This window comes from Amblyraja radiata, chromosome 15, assembly GCF_010909765.2.
Source record: "Amblyraja radiata isolate CabotCenter1 chromosome 15, sAmbRad1.1.pri, whole genome shotgun sequence".
Classification (NCBI taxonomy): Eukaryota; Metazoa; Chordata; class Chondrichthyes; order Rajiformes; family Rajidae; genus Amblyraja; species Amblyraja radiata.
The window spans coordinates 41,279-61,367 of NC_045970.1; the positions used below are offsets into that span (position 1 = coordinate 41,279).

The 20,089-nt window shown below is 44.5% G+C and overlaps 2 protein-coding genes across 2 annotated transcripts in view; both read left to right on the plus strand.

Moving 5' to 3' along the window:
• LOC116981639 (E3 ubiquitin-protein ligase TRIM17-like) overlaps positions 1-14,150 on the plus strand; it is a 34,247-nt gene extending 20,097 nt beyond the window's left edge. The window contains exons 5-11 of the mRNA XM_033034725.1: positions 8,036-8,458; positions 9,146-9,241; positions 10,066-10,293; positions 11,302-11,324; positions 11,411-11,525; positions 13,557-13,601; positions 13,743-14,150. Of these exons, the coding sequence (XP_032890616.1) occupies positions 8,036-8,458; positions 9,146-9,241; positions 10,066-10,293; positions 11,302-11,324; positions 11,411-11,525; positions 13,557-13,601; positions 13,743-14,069 (1,257 nt within the window). The 3' untranslated portion in view covers positions 14,070-14,150. The remainder of the gene's footprint in view (positions 1-8,035; positions 8,459-9,145; positions 9,242-10,065; positions 10,294-11,301; positions 11,325-11,410; positions 11,526-13,556; positions 13,602-13,742) is intronic.
• On the plus strand, positions 8,032-10,294 carry LOC116980951 (zinc-binding protein A33-like). Its single transcript, XM_033033525.1, has 3 exons — positions 8,032-8,458; positions 9,146-9,241; positions 10,060-10,294. The coding sequence occupies exons 1-3, from the start codon at positions 8,048-8,050 to the stop codon at positions 10,063-10,065; spliced, it is 513 nt and encodes a 170-aa protein (XP_032889416.1). The 5' UTR covers positions 8,032-8,047; the 3' UTR covers positions 10,066-10,294.
• Positions 14,151-20,089: the final 5,939 nt, after the last annotated feature.

The following is a 20,089-nucleotide window of genomic DNA, read 5'->3' on the forward strand; positions in this document are numbered from 1 at the left end:
ATCTTTAGAAGCCCTTTTTAATGTAAAAATATACAGCATACCTTCTGCTATTTGCTTTATGAGACCCTGCGGTTGCTGGCGGTCGCGGGTTTAGAGATTGATTTTTAAACTACTATAACTATTATTCAAGGCCTTTAAACCTAATAATAGCTTTTGCGACGGGGTCTTCCAGCGATTTTTCGTTAATAATTAACTAGGCTGAACATTTTCGATTGGAACAGCTTAGAGAAAATCGCGTTTTAAACCCGCCCCCTCTAAACGGCGCCAAAATCGCGCACACCCGCAGCGACAGATTTTCAACGACGCTTCAGGTAGGCTTTGCAACATACCTAATTAGTGTGTAGAAAGGAACTGCTGATGCTGGTTTATAGCGAAGGTTTACACAAAGTGCTGGAGTAACTCAGCGGGAAGGGGCAGCACTGAGTCCGAAGAAGGGTCCCGACCTGAAATCTCACTCATCCTTTTGTTCCAGAGATGCTGCCTAATCCACTTTGTACTTATCATCATACACTAATTAATATTGACTACGCACCAAATTCAGTAAATATCAATATTCATAAAATGCCCAGCCCTGTCTGCCTTGCAAATTTCCCTCACAGATGTGGTCAAGGAGGATTTTGGGTAAAGCTGCCATGAGTATACTCTGGAGTTGAGAAGGATGAGAGGGTTCTTATTGAAACATATAAGATTATTAAGGGTTTGGGCACGCTAGCGGAAGGAAACATGTTCCAGATGTTGGGGCAGTCCAGAACCAGGGGCCACAGTTTAAGAATAAGTGGTAAGCCATTTAGAACGGAGATAAGGAAAAAAAATTTCACCCAGAGAGTTGTGAGTCTGTCGGTGGATGCCGGTTCTCTGGAAACTTTCAAGAAATAGCTAGATAGGACTCTTGAAGGTAGCGGAGTTAGGGGATATGGGGAGAAGGCAAGAACGGGGTACTGATTGTGGATGATCAGCTATGATCACATTGAATGGCGGTGCAGGCTCGAAGGGCCGAATGGCCTCCTCCTGCACCTATTATCTATTGTCTATTGTGATGGCCATCTGGCTATTTCCTCCACACACGCTGCCTGACACGCTGAGTTCCTCAAATACTATGTTTTATGCTGAAGATTACAACACTACCATGTCACGGATCCCCGGGACATAACACTTATACACCATTTATAGAAACTAAAAGCTGGAATAACTCAGCGGGAGAGGCAGTATCTCTGGAGAGAAGGATTGGGTGACGTTTTGGGTCGAAACCCTTCTTCAGTCTGAGAAATGCTGTCTGTCCCACTGAGTTACTCCAACTTTTTGTGTCTATCTTCGGTTTAAACCAGCATCTGCGGTTCCTTCCTACACATACCATTTATTATCTACACCCAGTTTCCAACAACCGTGTTTAACAAACATTGGTGTAATTTCTCATGTTTGCTTAGCAAATATTTGTTGGGCATAGAATTACATCTCGCTGCACTGTTAACCCACTAACCTGCTACTTACATTCCACTTATTGCACAGAGACGCAGAGCAACCCCACAAATCTCTACGTACATGTGATAATCATCTGCCCAGTTAGCATTACTCTAAGTTATAAAACACAAAGACAAATCCTTTAACCACCAAATGATTAATTGTAAAGCCACAAGAAACTTGGAAATAGAACTGGTTAAAAGAATGGCATGCAAATGTAATTGAATTTGGGGAAGTGAATGCAATAATGTTTAACTGTATCTCCACCACCTCGATCAACTCGGACTTGGAGTTAACTACTTCTTTTTTTCACAAATACTGCCTGGCCCGCAGAGGTTTTTGTACCATTGTTTGCTTTTCTTTCAGGTTTGTGACATCCGCAGTATTTCTTCGATTTTCATAGGCACGTACAATAAACAATTATCGCAAAAGCATTGAAGAGAATATGAAGTGTGGGCAGATTCAGATTGTGACGGGGACATTTTCCTGGAGTCTTCTTGGGATATTAATCGAAATGACCCCGAGAAATAAAACGGATGCAATTATATTCATATTGTTTTGCTAGTTTTCATCATACAATGATTCGGAAGCCACAATTGACAGTAGATTAAGGCATATAACGCACCGTATAGGATATTCATGGTCAGTATTTTTATGATGTATGTAATTCTGTTACGATTTATAATCGATACGAAAATATGACAGAACTTTCATGAAGCCCAATGTAGTTAACATTTTCATGCATATATGTACACAAACTATTGTCATAAATGATGGAGTTGCTTAAAATACTGTGTGAGTGGAAGCAAATAATAAATGATGCCACAATGCAACTAAACTGGTTACTCACGTGTGATTCAATAATATAAAAATAAGTAGGTTAGTTTAGATAGATAGATAGATGTTTATTGGCCAAGTATTCACATACAAGGAATTTGCCTTGGTGCTCCGCCCACAAGTAACAACATGACATACAGTGCCAGTTACGAATGACTCAGAAAACACTAAACATTAATAATAATAAAACATTAATGATAAAACACCATTGATCAAGCATGCGAACCAACAAAATACCAGATAAAAGGGAGGCTACAGATTTTTGGCTGTTGACTAGTGGATAAAAACTGTTTTTATGTCTGACTGGCAGCTTTGACAATCCGGAGTCGCCTTCCAAAGGAAAGTGATTCAAAGAGTTTGTGGCCAGGGTGAGAGGGGTCAGAGATGATCTTGCCCGCTCGCTTCCTGGCCGTTGCAGTGTACAGTTCATCAATGGAGGAAAGGTTGCAGCCAATAACCTTCTCTGCTGATCGGACGATTCGCTGCAGCCTCCAGGTATCGTGCTTGGTGGCTGAACCAAACCAGACCATGATGGAGAAGGCGAGAATAAGAAAACAAAGCAGGTCCCACAAGACATCTTCTCCGTTCAATACAGCCACCCAGGATTTAAAGTTACTCCCATATTATTTATGTTTAAGAAAGAACTGCAGATGCTGGAAAAATCAAAGGTAGACAAAAATGCTGGAGAAACTCAGCGGGTGAGGCAGCATCTCTGGAGCAAAGGAATAGGTGACGTTTCGGGCCGAGACGCATCTTCACCTAAACGTCACCAATTCCTTCGCTCCATAAATGCTGCCTCACCCGCTGAGTTTCTCCAGAATTTTTGTCTACCTTCGATTTTTCCAACATCTGCAGTTGACGAACTTGCGCCGCGTAACTGCGCATGTCTTTGGATTACTTACTGTCACCATCTCCGGGTTGAAAGCAGCGCAGCAATGAAGTGCAATGGAGATCTCCAAAACGCAGTGCTGGAGGAACTCAGTCGGCTGGACAGCATCTGTGGAAGGAAAAGAACAGGGAGAGCTGAGGGAGAACTTCGCACAAAAATAAAGTACAATTCGAGGATTAAATGGGAGCTCTTCAATCTGGTTCCCAAACGTCACTGATACGTCGGTCCTCGGAACATAAACTAGGGAGCAGAAGTGCAAGTAGACTAAAGCCTCTCGTCTCTCATCACAGATGCTGCCTGACCTGCTGAGCATTTGCTGCTACTTCAGATTTTCAGCAGGGTTTTTTCATCGAAACTCAAAAAAAAGGGGAGAGTTTCTCCGTGAATTTATTCCCGCTGAAAGTGTGGCGGTGAAAATTGGTGCCCGCGCCGTAAAAAGAAACCGTCCCGGGCTCGTAGCTGAGGTAGACTCCCACATTCCCGGGGATTGGAACGGCGGGAAGGGGGAATGGTTGGGAGGCGTTTACATTGAAACTGTCGCCAGCTCTTTGGATGGTCCAGAATCCATTCACTGGCGTCAGGTCGACCCGGCTCTTCCTCTCCATGGACTCTGCGGCGACTCCCGGACCCCAACCCCCACCTCCCAATAGTGTCTCCCCAACCTGAATCCCACCCATCCCAGTACACACGGCCAGACAGTAAAACTCTTCCAGGTGTCCGGGAGTTTCCTTTGTCTCCTGGTCCATCTTTTTGGACTCTGAAGATCTTTCCTGGTCCGAGAACACTAACGCAATTATCAAAAAAGCTCATCAGCGCCTCTACTTCCTGAGAAGATTACGGAGAGTCGGTTTGTCAAGGAAGACTCTCTCTAACTTCTACAGGTGCACAATAGAGAGCATTCTGACCGATTGCATCGTGGCTTGGTTCGGCAATTTGAACGCCCTGGAGAGGAAAAGACTACAAAAAGTAGTAAACATTGCGCAGTCCATCATCGACTCTGACCTTCCTTCCATCGAGGGGATTTATCGCAGTCGCTGGCAGTATCATCAAAGACCCACACCATCCTGGCCACACACTCATCTCCCTGCTACCTTCAGGTAGAAGGTACAGGAGCCTGAAGACTGCAACAACCAGGTTCAGGAATAGCTACTTCCCCACAGCCAACAGGCTATTAAACCTGGCTCGGACAAAACTCTAATTATTAATAACCACTTTCTGTTATTTGCACTTTATCAGTATATTTATTCATGTGTGTATATATTTATATCATGGTATGTGGACACATTTATCTGTTTTGTAGTAAATGCCTACTATTTTCTGTGTGCTTAAGCAAAGCAAGAATTTAATTGTCCTATACAGGGACACATGACAATAAACTCACTTGAACTTGAACTTGAACTTGTGTCTAACTACGTGTTCCCAATTCATTGTTATCCAGGCTTATTTATTGTTTAAGGTGACTCTCTTTCTGCCCCATGAGAAACAGGTTGATGTTACAAGGATAGCCACAAAAACCTGGAGTGACTCAGCGGGTCAGACAGCATCTCTGGAGAAAAGGAACATGTGACATTTTGGGTCAAGGCCCTTCTTCAGACTGTTACAAGGATGCTTGGCTAAGGGACACGTTGAAATTTAGTGAGGAGAATGCAAAGGCTTTGTTGAGAAGGGCTGCATTCGAGTTTCCGCCTCAATGCGTTCTATGTAACAGCTCAACAAACATATTAATGCAGAGAATTGTCGACGCAGCCAAGACCATCACACAAACCACTCTCCCTTCCATTGGCTCACTTACACCTCATGCTGCCTCGGCAAGGCCACCAACATAATCAAGGACGAGTATCACCCCGGTCACTCCATCTTCTCCCCTCTCATCAGTCAAGAGGTACAGAAATGTGAAAACGCACACATCCAGATTCAGCGACAGTTTCTTTCCGGTTGGTATCAGGCAACTGAACCATCATATCAACAACTAGAGAGCGGCCCTGACCTGCCATCTACCTCATTGGAGACACGCTGACTATATTCAATCGGACGTTACTGGAGTTTATCTTGAACTAAACATTACCCCCTTGATCATGGACGGTTCGATTGTGATCATGAACTGTGTTTCCCCTGACTGGTTATCATGCAGCTAAAGCCTTTCACTGTACCTCGGTTCACGGGGCAATAAACTAAACTGAATAAACTACATATGAAGGGTGTATTATCCAAAGATGCCCCTGAATGGAATTGGTGCTTTATATATAGAATGTACAGAATACCTGATGATAGAAGTGAGAGTGCAGGAGTGAGATCGGCCGACTGACCAAATGGTGCCAGCACAACAATCTGGCTCTAAACATCAGGAAGACCAAGGAACTGATTGTGGACTTTAGTAGGGGAAGGATGAGGACCCACAATCATGTTTATATCAACGGAACGATGGTGGAAAGGTTCAATAACTTCAAATTCCTGGGCGTGCATATATCAGAAGATCTTTCCTGGACCCAGCACACCGATGCAGTTGGAAAGAAGGCACATCAGCGACTCTACCTCTTGAGAAGTATACAGAGATTCGGCATGTCGAAGAAGATAAGCTTCTCCAGGTGTACGGTATAGAGCATTCTGACTGGTTGCATCGTGGCCTGGTTCGGCAACTTGAACCTTCAAGAACCAAAAAGACTACAAAAAGATGTGACCACTGCCCAGTCCATCACTGGCTTTGACCTCCCCACTGTCGAAGGGATCTATCATAGTCGCTGCCTGAAAAAGGCAGCCAACGTCATCAAGGACCCACACCATCCTGGCCACACACGCATCTCACCATTGCCTTCAGGAAGAAGCCTGAGCTTGAAAACTGTAACGTCCAGGTTCAGGAAGAGCTACTTCCCCACAGCCATCAGGCTATTAAACACAACAACGAATAAGCTCTGAACTCTGAACTGCAAAATACTATATTACTAATTGTCATTTGCACTATATTTGTTATTTATTGAACTTTTCCCCCCGTTATGTACAATGTTTACATATTCACATATTCTGTTGTGCTGCAGCAAGTAAGAATGTCATTGTCCCGTCCGGGACATATGACAACAAAACACTCTCGACTCTTGACTTGATATCACGAATGTGCTCAACTATAGTTTAGTGTAGACACAGTGTAGAAACAGACCCTTCGGACCAGGCCGAACAGCGATCACCCTATACTAGTTCTATCCTGCACACTCGGGATAATGTACACAAGACAATTAACCTACAAACCTTGACGTCTTTAGCACGTGGGAGGAAACAGGAGCACCCGATCGCAGGGAGAACGAACAAACTCGGTACAGACAGCGTTGGTGGTGAGGATTGAATCCGGGTCTCTGGCGCTAAAAGCAACAACTCTACCGCTGCGAGTTGATCGCAATGTGAATGAATAGACTGTGCGACCCATACGAATGTAAACAAAGCCGCGCACTCTTTTGTATTTCTTCTGTACATTTCAATAAACCAACTTTAAATGTATACATTTTTTAAACATTCAGTGCGTCAGGGATTATGCAAGGAGACTTGAAGGAGATTGGGGTCGAGAGGGCAAGATAGATCAGCCATGATTGAACTTGATGGGCCGAATGGCCAAATTGTGCTCCAGGAATTTATGAACGAGTATGAATTCGCTGAGCTCAGCGCTGTATCGCAGCGCACCCAGTGCGCGTAGCGTAGCTGCACCGTGAAGCAAAGATTATAGAACGGTATGTATGTATGTATGTATGTATGTATGTATGTATGTATGTATGCATGCATGCATGTATGTATGTATGTATGTATGTATGTATGTATATATATGTATGTGTGTATATATATATGTGTGTGTATGTATGTGTGTATATATGTATGTGTGTATATGTGTATGTATATGTGTATATATGTATGTGTGTATATATATATGTGTGTATATATGTATGTGTGCATATATATGTGTATGTATGTGTGTATATATGTATGTGTGTATATGTATGTGTGTATATATGTGTGTATATATGTATGTGTGTATATATATGTGCGTATGTATGTGTGTATATATGTATGTGTGTATATATATGTTTATGTATGTGTGTATATATGTATGTGTGTATATATATGTGTGTTTGTCTGTGTGTATCTCTGTATGTGTGTATATGTTGTTGTATCTTGTATGTGTGTCTCTAATCGCCTGTGATGTGTGTCTATAGCTATATCTGTGTGTTGTCTGTTCTGTATGTATGTCTGTCTGTGTGTTCTATATTTTTTTACTTTTTCTTTTTTCCCTCTCTCTATCTCTATATCTGTCTGTCTGTGTGTATATATATGTGTATATAATTATATATATAATTGCCTTTATGGTTTATGTACATCATCTGACATATAAGACAAAGAAAGTAATAGCGATGCTTTAAATCAAAGTTGCATTTGATCCATGAGAATGAACTTTGTTTATCTCTAACTTGCCTCTCACACACAAACACACATTGGTATATATATATATATAAGTTAAATGTAATTTTGTGCACAGTGTGTGTTAAAGCAATACAATGGAAGCTGCACAATACAATGCAAGGGAAACTACACAAATGTGGCGGCTGGGGAGGAAAGATGGGAGGGAAATGGGGGAACAGGGAGGAAACATTTACAATAAAATGAACTAAAATATGTGAGATGGTAGATGCGCTGTATCACTGTTCCCTACAACACTGATGACACCAAGGATGATGGAGCGGATTATACAGCGGGAGGATTACATACTGGAAGTCGCGTTTTGCATAAACAAATGGCGGCCGTGACGTTCCGTTACGTACTACACGTCAGCCCATTGGATTATCTTGCTCCTCTCGTATCTTTGCCGTGAACCAGAAAGTTGCCGAAATGGCTTCCAAGGCACAGAGTGAGAATTGGACAGAGGAGACAATTTGCTCCATCTGCCTTGAATTCTTCACCAATCCAGTTTCACTGGAATGCGGGCACAATTTCTGTCGCCACTGCATCACTCGGTGCTGCGAAACGAATAGTGTGAATTACTGCCCGGAGTGCAGGCGCGAATTTCCCGGTATCCCTTCCACCATCAACTGGGCCCTGGCGAGTCTGGCCGAGAAAGCACAAAAGTTAAAGCAGAGCCAGAAGGAGAAGAAAAGTAAACTCCTCTGCGAGGAACACGAGGAAGAGCTGAAGCTTTTTTGTGACACAGACAAGAAACTGATCTGCCTGATTTGTCGAGATGCGCGGGAACACAAGTCTCACAATTGTATACCGATTAAGGAAGCTGTCGAAATCTACAGGGTAAAGGCTTCAGGGCTCTGAGCGACAGGGAGAGGATGAGCAGGCTGGGACTCTATTCCCTGGAGCGCAGGAGCATGAGGGGTGATCTTCTGGAAGTGTACAAAACCATTAGATGAATAGATCGGGTAGACGCACAAATTATCTTCAAATTAGGGGGGTCGAGAACAGGACAGAGGATTGACGTGAAGGGGGAATCATTTTATAGGAATCTGAGGGATAGCTTTTTCACAAAAATTGGCGGTTGGTGCATGGAACGAGCTGTCAGAGGAGGCAGTTCAGGCAGGGAATATCGCGACGTTTAAGAAGTAATTGGACAGGTACATCGATAGATACATAGATACATATATACATAGACAACAGGTGCAGGAGTAGGCCATTCGACCCTTCGATCCAGCACAGCCATTCAATGTGATCATGGCAGATCACCCGCAATCAGTACCCCGTTCCTGCCTTCTCCCCATATCCCTTGATTCCGCTAGCCCTAAGAGACCTATCTAGCTCTCTTTTGAATGTTCTAACTCTGTTGAATGGTGGATAGGACAGACGTGGATGGATATGGGCCAAACGCACGTAGGTGGGACTAGTGTAGATGGAATATGTTGGTTGTTGTGGGCATGTTGGGCCAAAGGGCCGGTTTCCACACTGTATGACACTATGGCTCATGAGAACTTTTTCTCCCAATCCCAGGATCAGATGAAATCCTCCTTCATCTCTCTCTCCAAGAAGATATCAGAATTCCAGGAAATGGAACTGCAGCAGAAACAGACGATTAGTAAGATTAAGGTAAAACAAACCACTTTCTGTTGATTTCCTGGGCTCGCGATTAGCTTTGCTTCAATCGTCACACTGAATGAATTAAATAATTAATTAATAAGTTTATGAATGGGTTTATTGGCCAAGTATTCACATACAAGGAATTTGCCTTGGTGCTCCGCCCACAAGTGACAACATGACATACAGTGACAGTTAGGAATGACACAGAAAACATTAAACATTAATAATAAAACATTATGGATTAAACATATGAATTAAATAAAATAGCAGAGCAGAAGGAGGCTACAGATTTTGGGTTATTGAGTAGAGCTACTACTCGTGGAAAAAAAAAGCTGTTTTCATGTCTGGCTGCGGTGGCTTTGAAAGTCCGGAGTCGCCTTCCATAGGGAAATGATTCAAAGAGTTTGTGGCCAGGGTGAGAGGGGTCAAAGATGATCTTACCCACTCGCTTCCTGGCCCTTGCAGTGTACAGTTCGTCAATGGGGGGAAGGTTGCAGCCAATACCCTTCTCAGCTGAATATTAATATTTAAATATAGGAATCTGAAAACCATAACATCCAGGTTCAGGAGTAGCTTATTCCCCACAACCATCAGGCTATTTATTAAACGCTACAACTTTCAAATCGGACTAGGGACATTATTTTTGTCTCTGCACTATTATTTGTGTATATATATATATTTCACTTTTTGGTGTTTATTATAGTGTTATAGTGTTTACAGAGCATTATGTTTACATATCTGTTGTGGTGCTGCAAGTAGGAATTTGGTCGTTCAGTATCAGGATAGATGACAATAAAAATCTAGTCTCCTAATTCTTCATTTAAAAGAAATAGTCGCGCTACCTACAGACTCGCGTGGCTTCAGAATTCGCTGAGGTGCACAAGGTTCTTACTGAGAAAGAACACAGCTTAATCAAAGGCCTCAAGGAAGAAGAGGTGAAATTCGTGAGCATAATGGAAAGAAATCTTAAATACATTCAAGATAAGTTGATATCCATTCAAGGGAAGCTGGCAAATCTGGGAAAACAGATGAAACAGAAAGATGGAGCTATCTTCCTGAAGGTGAGTGTCCAAATGTATTTTAAATGTTGTCTCAACTCAACTAGCTCCTCTATCAACTCATTGGTACAGCAGGCAGTGTAGAAAGCGAATTGCATGTTGGCCTTCATAACAAGAGGAGTTTAGTATAGGAGCAAATAGGTCCTTCGGCAGTTGTACAGGGCCCTAGTGAGACCACACCTGGAGTATTGTGTGCAGTTTTGGTCTCCAAATTTGAGGAAGGACATTCTTGCTATTGAGGGAGTGCAGCGTAGGTTCACAAGGTTAATTCCCGGGATGGCGGGACTATCATATGCTGAGGGAATGGAGCGGCTGGGCTTGTATACTCTGGAATCTAGAAGGATGAGAGGGTATATGAACCAGACGTAGGGAGGTGGGACTAGCGAAGCATGGAACATGTTGGCTGGTGTGGGCAAGTTGGGCCGGAGGGCCTGTTTCCAAGATGTGGATCATATTGCAGTCCAGGTAGAGCTTCATGGTATGAGCGCCGTCTCTTATGGTGAGCAAAATAAGCGCTATCGCTCAAATCGAAATTACCTTTTTTTTTTAATTAAAGAGGCTCATAAAAAAATTAAGGTTTATTGTTCGAATTCAATCAGCTCTGATTTTTGTTTTTTGTTGTCGCTTCCTTCCAGGGATGCTGCCTGTCCCGCTGAGTTACATCAGCATTTTCTGTTTATCTTGAGTAACACTTGCTGTGAATTGGACGTCCCCTTTTACGTCACCAAGCACAGTCTCTGCCTCCTAAACATAGAATATAGAACAGTACACAAGATAGACACAAAAATCTGGAGTAACTCAGCGGGCCAGGCAGCATCTCCGGGGAGAAGGAGCAGGTGACGTTTTGGGTCGAGACCCTCCTTCAGACCCGAACCGTCACCCATTCCTTCTCTCCAGAGATGCTGCCTGTCCCACTGAGTTACTGCAGCTTTTTTTGTGTCTATCTTCTGTTCAAATCAGCTTCATCAATTGCTTCCTACTTAATGCATCTTTATGGTTTATTCATTTCAGGAGGAAACCTCTCGGAAGAGCAGGTAGGACAATTTCTTCTCTGAAACTTTGCACCAATTGGACACGTGTTTACGATGATCAATTTATAACAGACTTTACTTTTTTGCAGCCTTAACGAAATAGATCAGAAAGTGTCGGTGACTGGAGGCAGCCTCTCGATGGGACATTTCAACTGCACTTACCGTTTGCAGTGTGGAGAGAATATATTGACACTGTTAAATCTGGTAAGTATTTCGTCACAATTTGATTTCTAAAGGTCAAGGTGGTATTTTACTAACTTAGAGCGGCACTGGATAGATTTACTGCCTCAAAGTGCCAGAGACCATGGGTTCGATCCTATCCTCGTCTGGTCTGATACCTGTGTGTTCAGATCTGGGCACCGTTTTTGAGGGGAAATGTTGTCAAGCTGGAAAGGGCACATAGAAGATTTAGACAATAGACATTAGACGATAGGTGCAGGCATAGGCCATTCAGTCTTTCAAACCAGCACAGCCATTCAATATGATCGTGGCTGATCATCCACAATCTGCGGAGAATGGGGTAGAAAGGGAAAGATAGATAGAAACATAGAAAATGGGTGTAGGAGTAGGCAATTCGGCCCTTCGAGCCTGCTTGGCCATTCAATATGATCATGGCTGATCATCCAACTCAGTATCCTGTACCTGCCTTCTCTCCATACCCCCTGATCCCTTTAGCCACAAGGGCCACATCTAACTCCCTCTTAAATATAGCCAATGAACTGGCCTCAACTACCTTCTGTGGCAGACAATTCCTGAGATTCACCACTCTCTGGGTGAAAAATGTTTTTCTCATCTTGGTCCTAAAAGATTTCCCCCTTATCCTTAAACTGTAACCGCTTGTTCTGGACTTCCCCAACATCGGGAACAATCTTCCTGCATCTAGCCTGTCCAACCCCTTAAGAATTTTGTAAGTTTCTATAAGAATCCCCCTCAATCTTCTAAATTCTAGCGAGTACAAGCCGAGTCTATCCAGTCTTTCTTCATATGAAAGCCCTGACATCCCAGGAATCAGTCTGGTGAACCTTCTCTGTACTCCCTCTATGGCAAGAATGTCTTTCCTCAGATTAGGAGACCAAAACTGTACGCAATACTCCAGATGTGGTCTCACCAAGACCCTGTAAAACTGCAGTAGAACCTCAATGCTCTTATACTCAAATCCTTTTGCTATGAATGCTAACACACCATTTGCTTTCTTCACTGCCTGCTGCACCTACATGCCTACTTTCAATGACTGGTGTACTATGACACCCAGGTCTCGTTGCATCTCCCCTTTTCCTAATCGGCCACCATTCAGATAATAATCTACTTTCCTGTTCTTGCCACCAAAGTGGATAACCTCACATTTATCCACATTATACTGCATCAGCCATGCATTTTCCCACTCACTCAGCCTATCCAAGTCACCTTGCAGCCTCCTAGCATCCTCCTCACAGCTAACACTGCCCCCCAGCTTCGTGTCATCCGCAAACTTGGAGATGTTGCATTCAATTCCCTTGTCCAAATCATTAATATATATTGTAAATAGCTGGGGTCCCAGAATTAAGCCTTGCGGTACCCCACTAGTCACTGCCTGCCATTGTGAAAAGGACCCGTTTACTCCTACTCTTTGCTTCCTGTCTGCCAGCCAGTTCTCTATCCACATCAATACTGAACCCCCAATACCGTGTGCTTTAAGTTTGTAATCTAATCTCTTATGTAGGACCTTGTCGAAAGCCTTCTGAATGCCTTTAGCCATGAACGAATGGCGGAGTAGCCTTGATGGGCAGAATGGCCTATTCCTGCTCCTAGAACTTGTATGAACTGTTATGGAGTACCTTGGGGAGATCTTTAAGAAGGACCACCAGCCATTCTTGTGTAATTCTCTGGATGCTTTCAAGAGAGAGTTAGATAGAGCTCTTAAAGGTAGCCAGAGTCAGGGGACATGGTGAGAAGGCCACAGGGTACTGAATGTGGATGATCAGCCATGATCACATTGAATGGCGGTGCTGGCTCGAAGGGCCGAATACCCTATTCTGGCACCTATTGTCTATTGTCTATTATCATTTGCAGATCTATTCGTTAACAGCAGAAGGAGGTCCTTGGGACCAATGGTCAAGAATTCCAGCCCCAGTCCCTCACCGTAGTGACCCACCAGGATCTCTCCATTAGAGTGATCATATTAACCTACAAATCCTCACATACCACAGACCCTCTAATTATCTGCTTCTGCCCCCAGACTCTGTGACCCTGGATTAGGATAGCGCGCATCCGGAGCTCGAGGTGTCCGGCCGCCTGATGAATGTGAGATTGACCGGGGTCAGGAGAAGCCTACGCAACAACAGGAAGAGGTTTATGGAATGTCTCTGCACGCTGGGATCGGAGGAATTCACATCGGGGAGACGTTACTGGGAGGTGGAGGTGGCGGGGAGTCGGCGCTGAAGTCTGGGAGTCGCCGCAGAGTCTGTGGAGAGGAAGAGACGGGTCGACCTGAAACCAGAGGAAGGATTCTGGACCATCGAGAGATATCGTGAGGATGTTTCCGCAAGCAATTCTTCCCAGATCCCTCTCTCAGCCGGTCCCGTCCCCGGGAGGGTGGGCGTTTACCTCAGTTACGAATCGGGGACGGTCTCATTTTATGATGCGGACACCAAGTCCCACCTCCACACGTTCACCGGGAATAAATTCGTGGGGAAAATGTATCCCTTCTTTGGTGCTTGGGATGAAAATCAATGGCTGAAGATATGCTTCATTCCCTGCTCGAATCAGTAAAAGGGTTGGGTCCCGGGACCGGCGTCATGAGCGGGGCTGATGGGCTGTGGGGCAGAAACCGTGTGGAAAACAGGTTGGCGCTGAACCATATAACCATATAACCATAACAGCACGGAAACAGGCCATCTCGGCCCTACAAGTCCGTGCCGAACAACTTTTTTCCCTTAGTCCCACCTGCCTGCACTCATACCATAACCCTCCATTCCCTTCTCATCCATATGCCTATCCAATTTATTTTTAAATGATACCAACGAACCTGCCGCCACCACTTCCACTGGAAGCTCATTCCACACCGCTACCACTCTCTGAGTAAAGAAGTTCCCTCTCATGTTACCCCTAAACTTCTGTCCCTTAATTCTGAAGTCATGTCCTCTTGTTTGAATCTTCCCTATTCTCAAAGGGAAAAGCTTGATCACATCAACTCTGTCTATCCCTCTCATCATTTTAATGACCTCTATCAAGTCCCCCCTTAACCTTCTGCGCTCCAGAGAATAAAGACCTAACTTATTCAACCTATCTCTGTAACTTAGTTGTTGAAACCCAGGCAACATTCTAGTAAATCTCCTCTGTACTCTCTCTATTTTGTTGACCTCCTTCCTATAATTGGGCGACCAAAATTGTACACCATACTCCAGATTTGGTCTCACCAATGCCTTGTACAATTTTAACATTACATCCCAGCTTCTATACTCAATGCTCTGATTTATAAAGGCTAGCATACCAAAAGCTTTCTTTACCACCCTATCTATATGAGATTCCACCTTCAAGGAACTATGCACGGTTATTCCCAGATCCCTCTGTTCAACTGTATTCTTCAATTCCCTACCATTTATCATGTACGTCCTATTTTGATTTGTCCTGCCAAGGTGTAACACCTCACATTTATCAGCATTAAACTCCATCTGCCATCTTTCAGCCCATTTTTCCAAATGGCCTAAATCACTCTGTAGACTTTGGAAATCCTCTTCATTATCCACAACACCCCCTATCTTGGTATCATCTGCATACTTACTAATACAATTTACCACCCCTTCATCCAGATCATTGATGTACATGACAAACAACAAAGGACGCAACACAGATCCCTGAGGCACCCCACTAGTCACCTGCCTCCAACCCGACAAACAGCCATCCACCATTACCCTCTGGCTTCTCCCATTCAGCCACTGCTGAATCCATCTTGCTATTCCTGCATTTATACCCAACAGTTTAACCTTCTTAACCAACCTTCCATGAGGAACCTTGTCAAAGGCCTTACTAAAGTCCATATAGACAACATCCACTGCTTTACCCTCGTCGATTTCCCTAGTAACCTCTTCAAAACATTTAAGAAGATTAGTCAAACATGACCTTCCAGGCACAAATCCATGTTGACTGTTCCTAATCAGACCCTGTTTATCCAGTTGCTTATATATATTATCTCTAAGTATCTTTTCCATTAATTTGCCCACCACTGAAGTCAAACTAACAGGTCTATAATTGCTAGGTTTACTCTTAGAACCCTTTTTAAACATTGGAACAACATGCGCAGTACGCCAATCCTCGGGGACTATTCCCGTTTCTAATGACATTTGAAATATTTCTGTCATAGCCCCGGCTATTTCTACACTAACTTCCCTCAATGTCCTAGGGAATATCCTGTCAGGACCTGGAGACTTATCCACTTTTATATTTTTCAAAAGTGTCAGTACTTCTTTTACTTTGAAACTCATAGTATCCATAACTACTCTACTCGTTTCCCTTACCTCATATAATTCAATATCCTTCTCCTTGGTGAATACCGAAGAAAAGAAATTGTTCAATATCTCCCCCATCTCTTTTGGCTCTGCAGATAGCTGCCCACTCTGTTTCTCCAATGGACCAATTTTATCCCTCGTTATCCTTTTGCTATTAATATAGCTGTAGAAACCCTTTGGATTTACTTTCACCTTACTTGCCAAAGCAACCTCATATCTTCTTTTAGCTTTTCTAATTTCTTTCTTAAGATTCGTTTTACATTCCTTATACTCCACAAGCACCTCATTTACTTCATGCTGCCTATAATTATTGTAGATCTCCCTCTTTTTCTGAACAAGATGTCCAATTTCCCTTGAAAACCAGGGCTCTTTCCAATTTTTACTGTTTCCTTTCAACCGAACAGGAACATAAAGATTCTGTACTCTTAAAATTTCCCCTTTAAATGTCCACCATTTCTCTTCTACATCTTTCCCATAAAACAAAATGTCCCAGTCCACTCCTTTTAAATCATCTCGCACCTCATCAAAGTTAGCCTTTCTCCAATCAAAAATCTCCACCCTAGGTCCAGTTCTGACCTTCTCCATAATTATGTTGAAACTAATGGTATTGTGATCACTGGACCCGAAGTGCTCCCCAACGCATACCTCCGCCACCTGTCCCGTCTCATTTCCTAACAGGAGGTCCAGCACTGCCCCTCCTCTAGTAGGTACCTCTATGTATTGCTGCAAAAAACTATCCTGCACACATTTTACAAACTCCAAACCATCCAGCCCATTTACAGAATGTGTTTCCCAGTCTTTGTGTGGAAAGTTGAAATCTCCCACAATCACTACCTTGTGCTTACTACTAATATCCGCTATCTCCTTACATATTTGCTCTTCCAATTCTCGTTCCCCATTTGGCGGTCTATAATACACCCCTATAAGTGTTGCTACACCTTTCCCACTTCTCAGTTCCACCCAAATAGCCTCCCTAGATGAGCCCTCCAATCTATCCTGCCAAAGCACTGCTGTAATATCTTCCCTGACTAGCAATGCAACACCTCCACCTCTTGCCCCTCCAATTCTATCACACCTGAAGCAACGAAATCCTGGAATATTTAGTTTCCAATCACAGCCCTCCTGCAACCATGTTTCACTGATTGCCACAACATCATACTTCCATGTGTCTATCCAGACTCTAAGGTCATCCACCTTTCTTACAATGCTCCTAGCATTAAAATATACACATTTAAGAAATCCCCCGTCGCTTCTTCTCTGTTTATTTCCTTTTTTTTCTTTCTCCTCTTGTGTTCGAGTGCTTCCCTTTTCTGCTTCCTGCCTCCCATTCTGTCTACTAGCTTTCTCTATTTGAGTCCCTCGCCCCAACCATTCTAGTTTAAAGTCTCCCCAGTGACCTTTGCAAATTTCCCCGCCAGGATATTGGTCCCCCTCGGGTTCAAGTGCAACCCATCCTTTCTGTACAGGTCCCACCTTCCCCAAAAGAAGTCCCAATGATCCAGAAACTTGAATCCCTGCACTCTGCACCAGTCTTTCAGCCACTCATTTATCCTCCACCTCGCTCCATTCCTACTCTCACTGTCGCGTGGTACAGGCAGTAATCCTGAGATTGTTACCTTTTTGGTCCTTTTCCTTAACTCTCCTCCCAACTCTCTAAATCCTCCCTTCAGGACCTCTTCACTTTTTTTACCTATGTCATTTGTACCAATATGTACCACGACCTCAGGCTCCTCTCCCTCTGATTTCAGGATATCTTGGATGCGTTGAGACACGTCCGAGACCTTGGCACCATGACCTCCCACATCTGACATCCAGAACAGTACACTGCTCTGACTGTCATTCTCTCGCCTTACCCTGGATCCGATACCAGTATAATACAATAGAAACTGCTGGGAGAAATCAGGAGGTATCTGACACAAACAGCTGCTCCCTCTTGCCCTTTAAACTGCACCTTTATTATATAAACAAAAAGCACTGTACCTTTAGCCCACTGTACCTTTACTAATGCACTGTACCTTTAGCCCACTGTACCCTTGGCTCACTGTACCTTTACTAAAGCACTGTACCTTTAGCCCACTGTACCCTTGGCTCACTGTACCTTTACTAAAGCACTGTACCTTTAGCCCACTGTACCCTTGGCTCACTGTACCTTTACTAAAGCACTGTACCTTTAACCAGAAAGCATAAATGCTAACCTGAGGTTGCACCCAATCAGCTGCTTCCTCTAGTCTGCTTCCGCCAATCAGCGGCTTCCACCAGAAACCCTCCCTATGGAGTGTGGAACGTTACGGGTTTTGGTAAAAGCCCTGACCCTCCTCCACTGTCTCCAACGGTCCCGGGCCTCTGTGAAAACAAGCCCCGCGCCCGATTTAAGTACTCACTGCCCTGACCCTCCTCCACTGTCTCCAACGGTCCCGGGCCTCTGTCTTTTGCATTTAATCCCCAAATTTTGCGTCGGAATAGACTAGTATAAATATCAATGTGGGTTTGTGTCTTTGCGCATTTGTTCATTGGATCATCATTAGTAAAGGAATGGCGTGTGTGAGATTAGTCACAACATTCTGGAGTAACTCAGTGGGGACAGGCAGCATCTCTGGAGAGAATGAATGGGTGACATTTCGGGTCAAGACCCTTCTTCAGACTAGTGTCAGGGGAGAAGGAAACGGGAGGTAAGGTGTGAGATTAGTGATGGCCAATTGCACCGATGCTCAAACGGTCACCCACTCCCAGCCTATTCAGAGGTGCTTTGTCGTGGGGGGGGGGGGGGGGGGGGGGGTGAGAGAGAACGAGCAGGAGAGAAAGGGACACAACCCTCCAAAATAAACTTTATTCAGAATGGAAATATAGTCAAGAGTGTTTTATTGTCACATGTCCCAGGTAGAACAATGACATTCTTACTTGCAGCAGCACTACAGAATATGTAAAACACAGTACACTCTAAACAACATACTAAATGGGGAAAAAGTTCATTGTGGGCACACACATGTACACTGTAAAACAAATAAGCAATAATAGTGCAATAATAACAATAATTTTGCAGTTGAGTAACCCGCATTTGGGGATATCGCAGACGTCAGCACACCCGAAGTGCAATGGGATAGCCTCGTCCTGGGAGAACCTTTTTTATTGATAAATATATAGAATTCATGAACCGTGCGAAAAATTAATCCGACATTTTCGGAGGCTATACAAATTGTTCAATACAGTTTATACATATTTTAAATTTCACGAAAATGTCCCCCACCCATGCCACTCATGTGGCCCCCTAGCGTGAGATACCTTCCCTTAATTTGAGGGGCGTCTCCACCATACCGTGCCCCCCATGTCCAGCAGCGGATGGACCCTAGACTGTGGCCCTTCCCCACCGAGCCTTGGCGTTGGCTGCACCAAGCTTCAGTGCGTCCCTCAGCTCGTACTCCTGCAGTCTGCAGCGGGCCAGTCGGCAACATTCCCTGACGGACATCTCGCTCTGCTGGGTGGTGAACAACGCTCGGGCAGACCAAAGAGCGTCTTTCACCGAGTTGATGACCCACCAGCAGCACTCGATGTCAGCCTCTGAATGTGTCCCTGGGAACAGTCCGTAAATCACAGAGTCCTCTGTGACGGAGCTGTTCGGGATAAATCGTTCCAGGGACCCTTTCATACTTCTCCAGACTCTTTATGCAAATCCACACTCTGCAAAGAGGTGGGCAACCGTCTCCTCTCCATAGCAACCGTCCCGGGGGCAGCGTGCGCTGGTAGTGAGGTTCCGATGGTGCAGGAAAGATCTAACTGGGAGGGCTCCCCTCACCGCCAGCCAAGCCAGGTTTGGTGCTTGTTGGTCAGTTCTGGCGATGAGGCATTTTGCCAGACAAGCTGGGCAGTCTGCTCTGGGAACCACGCCACCGGATCCATCGAGTCCTTTCCCTGCAGTGCCTGCAGGACATTCCGTGCTGACCACTGCCTGATGGACTTGTGGTCAAAGGTGTTGGTCCGGAAGAACCTTTCCACAGACGACAGATGGGGCGGCAATGTCCAGCTGACTGGCACATTGCGTGGCATCTGCGCCAGGCCCAACCTTCGCAACACCGGGGACAGGTAGAACCTCAGCAGGTAGTGACACTTGGTGCCCACGTGCCTTGGCTCTACACTCCGCCTGATGCAGCCACACACTAACGTGGCCATCAGGATGAGGGCGACGTTGGGCACGCTTTTACCCCCGTTGTCTGCCGACTTGTACATTGTGGCCCGTCGCACCCGGTCAATCCTCGACCCCCAGATGAACTGGAAGACGCCCCGGGTGAT